Consider the following 8405-nt stretch of genomic DNA (forward strand, 5'->3'; position numbering starts at 1 on the left):
ATAGCGGCACAAAACGATAGCGGCAAAAAAAATTTGTTGAAAGAAAAATTTATTGCGCGAGATTGTCAAAACAAAGAATCATGGACACAAATAGTCAACTGGAGTTTATTAATAGTTGCATGATTGATCTCAATTTAGTTCTCAGCTCAATAGTTGGGTCTTCCACCACAGACATCTCTGGCTGACTATTTATTTGTATCCCTATTTTTTTTGTGATGATCATGATGAAAATCAGCGCTGATTTTGTAAATTGGCGCCGAAAATTAGAATAATTGTCAAGCTCAAATCGACACTGATTTCTTTTAAAATCGGGGCTGATTTGGAAATCAGTTCCCGAAATCAGCTACGCGTGCCTAACCCTTAAATTAGAAGAGAGAGAACTGGCACTAGTGTCAACAAAAAAAACTATCAACACCATCAAGCTTTCGGCGACATTTGGAATTTTTTCCCATGTAATAATAAGAACAATTAACTTATTGGCGTAATTGAAGCTAAGATTAAAGGAAAAGACTCACTTTCTCAAGTAACAGTGTAATTGCATTTTCATAGTGACTGTGTCTTTATTAAAAAATTTTAAACGTTTTCCTTTCATCTTGACTATAAAAGCAAAGGCAATGTGGTATAAAGAATTATTTATCTATAGCTATAACGGTTATAATAAATGAACCCTATAACTATTGACTTAATAGTTAATATATGTAGCCATGTTTAACTTGTGTACCCTATGAAAAAAAAGTTAATTATTAAATTTCCTATTAAAGGTGGGGAATTTTTGTTGGTGGGAAATTTTCTGCGGTGGGAGGGATTTCCAAAAGGAAAATTTTCCGTGGAGAGGAAAGTTTACGACGGGAATTTTACACAGGGGGAGGGGGGGTACCTGGCATGGTTTGAAAAAGGGTCAGAAACCAAAGAAAAGGCCTTTTTTTAAAAGTACGGAGCAACATTACAACTTGAAACGAACAAAGATTATTCCGTACATGAGGGGGTTGCCCCTTCCTCAAACCTCAATATTTACACTAAAGTTTAATTTTTTGTCATGATCCTTAAGAAGTAGTTTTCAAAATTCACAGGGACAGTTGAATTTGAATGAGAAGTATTTTTAAATAACTTTAGACTGAAGCATATTGTTAAAACTTATTGGCAATTCTTAAAAAAACAATTTGAAATAGCCTACTATTGCCTATTGTATTTTCCAGAATTGTTAGATGACCCATGCTTGGAAGTTGAGCGAAGTCTAGGATGTTGATGGCAAAGCATGCAGTTCTTTTAAAAATTGAAAAAGTTATGATACTGCGGTGATTTTAAGAATTAAAAAAAAGTCTATTTCCTTCTGGCAGGGTTTTTGTCCTCCCAACGTTTAACACAGTACCCGCCATTATTTCAGAATGGTTTTCAAAAGAAGTGGAAACTTGGGAATTACGTCGTCTATAGACTATACTAGACTATAGACTGAAGACGCATATACTTCCTATGCTAACCAATACTTCCGTTTTAAAAACTGTAATTTTAATTTTTCAACTCTTGCTAAAACTCCATTTGCTTATTTTGGTCGCATAATTTTGTAAGCCAATGCGATTATTTCAATGCTAATGCCCATTGGCATTGCCAACACAATTATTTCAATTAGCCAATGCCACACTTAATATTCAAACACGAAGCAACAATTGAAAGGGAGGAGATTTCAACCATTCTAGATTTTGAAAAATAATGTTCTTTTGCATCTTCATTAAAAAATTAAAAGAACATAAAATACACCCTAGATTTCTTTACTAATATATTTACTCTCCTTAGCTCTTTTGCTTTAACCTTTGGAGTTCAATTGAAATTCAATCTAAAGCAGGGGCGTAATTTTCTATGGGGCAGGGGGGCAACTTCCCCCTACAGACTCAAGTTTGCCCCCCCTCCCCCACTTGCTGAAATTTTTAAAAATGTACTCGTTAAAAATATCTTCATCAAAAACTTCGCCCTCTCCCCCCGAATTTTTGTGAATTGGCATTGCTGGTTAACAAATTATTTACATGTCAAATAAAACGAACGCCAAACATGACTGGTTCTTTGTTTAAGTCAGCAAAACAACAGAAGATTTTTAGTCTCAATATTATTTTAAAGTAGATGACAGTCCATTTCCTTGCGCTATTACTAGCCGCTTTTCTCATAGGATACTAGATGGTAGTGGAATTCAGAGGTGAAATTCGAGCTTCGTCTTTTATTAGGTATAAATAACAGTTCAAGAGAGAAAATCCTTTTATTTGACAGTGAAAAAAAAAAAAATATCTGGATATTTCGGTTACATATACAGTGGCCGTCTTCTGCTGAAGACAGTTACTCGGCTGCAATAATTAAAAGTGCAACATATGCAATTTTTGTGACTTTTCAGGAGAGCCAAAAATCAGAAAAAGTCGGTCAGTTAAGGTTGCTCTGAAGAATGAGTCTAATGGGGATAAAGAGAACAAATTCCAAGCCAACTTTTTATGCTATTTTCAGTGGTACAAATTAGATTCAAGTATTTCGATCAAATTCAAAATTATTCCATTTTATGGCGTATGTCTTCTTTCTTCTTGACAAAAAAGGAGACAAATGCCAAGTCTCCATGTAATAGCTCTATAAGATAATCCTCTTTTGTCATTCTGAATTGGAACAAGACCTGATAAAAAAGAGACATAAGCCACTTAGAGGCTTATGTTTCTTTTCATCTTCGTAACGGTACAAGATAGGACAATTCTGACAGCGCCATTCAATTCCTCGTGTTTAGTTTACCCCTGACAAATACATAGCTCATTTTCGACCAAAATGGCATATGTCACACTTTTAATTATCACAGCCACATTGTGTATATGACTGAAATATCAAGATTCTTTTTTGTGTGGGTGCGTGTTTCACTGTCAAATAAAAGGATTTCCCCTATTAAACTGTTATTTATATGTTATGGAGAGGCAGTGTGGTCTTCAAAAATACCGGCGGCTCTTGTTGGTTATTTATGGCCATAGTTTCGTTAGATTTATTGTTTTTTTAGTAATCCGATTACACAAATGAAAAAACGATTTAGTAAAAAAAAAAAAATTGGCGAGAAGGAGAAAATTACTTACCAGTATTTCTAAAGGAAGCCCCCATAACAACAGTATTGTAGCCAAACTTTTTGTAATAGTTGTAAATTTGAGTAACAGAGATAACACCAGGGTCATCCTCAGGAGCGAAAGACTTCTTGTCCGTATTCTGAACATACCAATCTAATATACGACCAACAAAAGGTGAAATGAGGGTAACACCTGCTTCGGCACAAGCGACGGCTTGAGCAAAGCTGAATAGCAAGGTCAGGTTGCAATGGATTCCATATTTTGATTCCAGCTCTCTACGTAAAAGAAGACTTTAGTGAAATATTACTTTAATTAAATTAAAGATATCCAATGAAATTAATGGGTTTATGTAAACTGTGAAAATTTCTACAATTTAAAACTGAAAATTCGACAGTTTTTTACGGAAAAATAACTTTTGACTACTTTTTTTTTAAATCTCATTTGTCAAATATTTTCCATGGATAAGTGGTTTGAAAATAGTAATTTTTATTCAGAATCAATCGAACGGTAATTTTTAGTTCCAAGAATAATTCTTTTTTAAAATAAAAGTCCATAAGCCACTTTTGAAGTCATTAAAAACAGATTAAAATAATATCACATTTATTTCACTAAATTCTAGCACAAGTCACATAATATAACAATTTTAAACAAGGTTAGCAACAGGCAAACACGCGGTATTCTTGTTTTTGGAGGGATTTCTAACACAAAAGTTATATTCCTGTTGATGTTATGGCAGTGAAATAGACCTTGCATGCGCTTATCTCGGCTTAAACTTCCGTTTAAAAGTTAAAATGCGTATATTTTTTATTTTTTTTAGCAGGGGGGGGGGGGCGTATTTTCCCGAAGGTTCTATTCCAGTGAAACAGATCTTGTATATGCTAATCTCGGATTGAACAGGGATCTTCGCTCAGCCTTTGATTTTCTTATAAAAGTAAAATGCGTGTATTTTGCGATTCTCTTTTTTTGGAGGGGGGGGGGGTATATTCCCGAAGATATTATGGCACTAAAACAGAACATGTATGTGCTAGTCTTTGGTTTGAGCATGTATTATGAAATATAACTTCAACGAGCATCCAATGAATTTGACCATTTTTTTTTCTTTAGAAAATATAAAAACCAAAAAATTATGAGAATTTATAAGAAAAAATTGAAATCAAATATTACTAAATTGATACCAATATCAACATTTACGTAATTTAAAAGAATAAAATGAAATATTCGGTACACATAATAAAACGTCTCAAAGGAAAGCAGGGCCGTATTCAAGGGAGGGGGTTAGGGTTTGACACCCCCCCCCCCGATTTTTTTGTCCGACATGTAAAAACGTAAAAAAATGCATATAAACAAATTTTTGATACTTTTTAAAAGAAATTCCTGGATACGCCCTTGAAGGAAAGGTTAGAGTGAAAGCACCTGACATTAAGGGAGAAAGGAAATTGGTGACGAAACGACGAAAATCATTTTATTTTTTCAGCTCAGTCTCTTTTTAGCTCAATACGCTGATTATAATTTTTATCCAATGATCAGGCTCTTTCTGTAAATAAAAGTTCTCCCATACCTCCAAATTAATGCACAAGAATTACCACAAGTTCAAGAACTTAATCGTCACCGAAAGAGTTATTCATCGAAATACTTTGTATTTGTTACAAATATCTTGAATAAACAATTTCTTAGCGTATGATTCTCTACATAAGTTAGCAATTCCACGCAGGAGCAACAGGTCGCATAAGTGGACATTTTCCTGTTTCCTCATCTTATACTTATGTCAAAAATGTTCATTAAGATGTTGTAGTCGAATGTTCATTGTAGTCGAATGTTCATTAAAATGTTCAATAAGAAATAAACCAGAGGCCAGCGCTGCACCGAACAACGATGAATTAGCTGAGATCGGTAATAAACACACAGTTTCAAGCAAAAACACAGTGATTCAAAATGTGAAATGTAGTACAATAAAATAAAAAAATACAAAAAAATATTAAAATTTAGTACAAGCCACCTATGCATGCGGCTACGTAACTCACGCAGCTATTTTGGGGCTACCGATTCGTATTAGGCTTGATCCCAGACAGATACAGCTGCGTCAATTCAACAAAATTAACAGGGAGTGGGACAAAATGTACTTTTCAAAAACCGGGGGAGGGGGGAATGGATTTTTTTTTATATTTTTCAATGAAAATACCAAAAACGGGCATTTTTCAAAATCTATGAGGGGGGGGGGAATCTAATAGGGGGACCAATTTACCTTCCCCTAATTGACGCTGTGCAGTATATATATATATATATATATATATATATATATATATATATATATATATATATATATATATATATATATATATATATATATATATATATATATATATATATATATATATATATATATATATATATATATATATATATATATTGTTGACGGATCAAGATTTAGATCCTCTAGATAGCATCAATCTATCAGAGTTGTTTTTCAGTGGACTTCATGATTCTATTTTTATTCTACAAAAATTGCATGTTTCTAGCTTGAATAGTTTAGCTGTTTTGACAATGCACGGGTACACGAACAAAAACAGGAAGACACACACTTGATTTCAAGTATATGGACGATCAGCTTGCTTTCCCGGCTCTTTTTCTTACAAAAACCCCACTTTGTAGCGTTTCTATTCCTTCACTAACCAGGGTCTCCTCCCTTCGCTCTCTACGGTCTTCATTTACATTTAAAAAAATTTTTCTTGATAGCTTCCTTTTTTGAAGGTTCACAATAGGTCTTGAATAAAATCCCCCCTGAAGCGTGCAATTTTGCGACAAGCCTACAGCTGTACAACAAGGAAGAAGATGAAGTCCCAATCATAGCACTATTAAGACTTCAATGGGGGATTAAAAAAAAAATCTTCTAAAAATGTCAAAGGCGACTGTTGGAAATTGTAATGAGGCTCATTGGACGACAAACTCTTCGGATACTAGAATGTACATAATACAAGTCTAATGCCCCGTTTTGATTTGCCGTTTTACGGATAAAACACCAATTGAACCAGCCAATTGAAAACCCAGTTTTCCGGTGATGCGCTGAAAAAAAAATCCTCGCGTTTCTATTGACTGATTCCGTTTTTTTTTCTGTAAAGCGCTATAAAGCACATTCCGCTTTGTCTGTAAGGTGCCAAATGAAAACAGCACGTCTTCATACCTCGATTCGTCTCAATTTAATACCGGCCTCGATGCAATATTAAGGTTCATGTTCCCTGCGAAACATGCAATTTTGTGACAAGCCTACAGCTGTATCTTATACCGAGATGACTAGATACTTATATCTCTAACATTTCTAATTCTGTAGCGTTTAGCCGAAAAGGGACAAGTCACCTTTTTCAAATTTTTGCAGGAGGGCAAATTTAGTGTTAAACTGTTTCGATTAAATCAGTAAATTGGGAGGTGAAAAATGGGATACCTCATTTCCATTTTTCCCAAATGGGAAAAATGGAAATCTGTCTGAATGTAATGATTTAGAAGATACGGGACCAATCCCATTTTTGAGAGATTTTGCTTTTCTATGGTTTTTACATAAGCCTCACATATCTTGGCCAAAATGGTCGTCCTCGGTTGGGGTGAGAAGATGTCATAAGAAAGATTTAAGGAAAAAGGGAAATTTCCGGAAGGCTGTAAAGAGGGAGACTTTGAATTGGTTAGGATAGAAGAGAAGCGTGCATAGCTGTGTTGGCCTCAGGCAGCTTGGTGCTAGAGTGAGTTGTTAGCAGTAGATCTAAATTTGCTTCACAAATAAGAGATTTCAAAATTTTTTTGTGTTTTGCCTATTTTCAGTATATTTATTAATCTGAGAAAAAAAAACTGCAAATAAAATTTCAAAAATCTGATTCGGTAGATGGATAAAAGCTGAATCTGCATCGAAAGAAATTGTAACGAACGAAAAAAGGATTAGTTCAGCCACACACAAGCTACAGAACACAAAGACTGACTATTTCAAAGCTCTGCAATTGATCTAAGCAAATAGGAATAGTTTGCAGGAAACTACGCATCCTGAGTCTTGGAACTAAGCAATAATTCAACAATAATTTCAACTGAAATATATGTATGTCCAAATTAAAGGTGCGCCGTGCGATTTAAAAAATTTATCTGAACCTCTCCCTTTTTTAATAACTCCAAGACGAGAAAGAGAGAGAGAGATAGAGAGAGAAAGAGAGAGAGAGAGAAAGAGAGAGAGAAGAGAGAAAAAAAAAGAAAAGGGTATAAAGAATGACTTACCCTGCTGCTTGTATACCTTCCCAGGTGGATGCTAGTTTGATCAAAACCCTTTCTTTGGAAACCCCTTCTTCTTCATACAACTGAATGATTTTTTGGGCCTTTTTGATGCTTCCTTCTTTGTCAAACGAAAGCCTAAAATTGAATAATTTTGTTTTTTAAATTAATTAATTTAAATAATTAATATTTTTGTATTTTTTATGTACCAGGCCTTCAACAGTCATTTGGGAGCAATAATTATTGGCCTTTCCCCCTCATCATTAATAATTTCAATTTAAAAAAAGGGGTAAAAATAAGGTAGTGTGAAAGGAGTCTTGACATACCCACTCGACTCCCCCCCACGTGCAAGAACCCATGACCCAATCCCAGAAAGGCGTTTATGAGATTCCCCCCAGAATGGGATCGTTGAGGGGAGTTCTTCTTGAAATATGCTAAACCAAAGAAAAATTTACTAACTATTAATTCCATTTAAAATGTTTCTACAAGAATAATTAATTTAGAAAAAAAACTATTTTCTAATTTTCTGATTTCTCAAATTTTATTTTACTTCTCGTAGTTATTTGGGAAAAAATATTTTTCAAAGTTGCTAAGGGTATTCAAAAAGGGTATTCGGTGATAGGGGGGGAGGGAGGGAGACTCCTCAACAAGATAATAAAATATATTAATAAAAATATATAATAAAATATATTAATAAAAGATGTTAATTCTCTACAATAGCTGGAGGTAACATGAGCATATTTACTAAATTTGCTAAATATTAATTCTGTTTAATATATTTCTACAAGAAGAACTAATTTAGAATACAATTACTTACATCAAATTTTATTTCTTGTACAAACTTGGGAAAATATATATTTTTAAATGGTTTAATGTAAATTGAAACCACTATGAAATCGGTATTCAGTAACAGGAGAACACTCCCTAAGCAGGATAATAGAATTTATTAACAGAATGTGTTTACTCTCTACAATAGCTAGAAGTAACGCCAACATGCCACTTTTAAGAAGATACAAAACAAGCAACAAGAAAAAAAACCCAGCAAAAACAAAGAAAACAGCAAAAACCCAGCAAAAACAAAAAAACGAG

The 8405-nt window shown here is 33.9% G+C and overlaps 1 protein-coding gene across 3 annotated transcripts in view; it reads right to left on the reverse strand.

The window, feature by feature from the left end:
- Positions 1–8405, reverse strand: part of Taldo (transaldolase) — a 116795-nt gene that overhangs the window by 59773 nt on the left and 48617 nt on the right. For all 3 annotated transcript variants that reach the window (XM_089105607.1, XM_089105605.1, XM_089105608.1), the window contains exons 5-6: positions 7323–7454; positions 3087–3349 (exon numbers count right to left, since the gene is read on the reverse strand). In XM_089105607.1, coding sequence (XP_088961733.1) covers positions 3087–3349; positions 7323–7454 — 395 coding nt within the window. The remainder of the gene's footprint in view (positions 1–3086; positions 3350–7322; positions 7455–8405) is intronic.

Source organism: Artemia sp. Qi Xiang Cuo, chromosome 19 (assembly GCF_049724085.1).
Source record: "Artemia sp. Qi Xiang Cuo chromosome 19, ASM4972408v1, whole genome shotgun sequence".
Taxonomy (NCBI): domain Eukaryota; kingdom Metazoa; phylum Arthropoda; class Branchiopoda; order Anostraca; family Artemiidae; genus Artemia; species Artemia sp. Qi Xiang Cuo.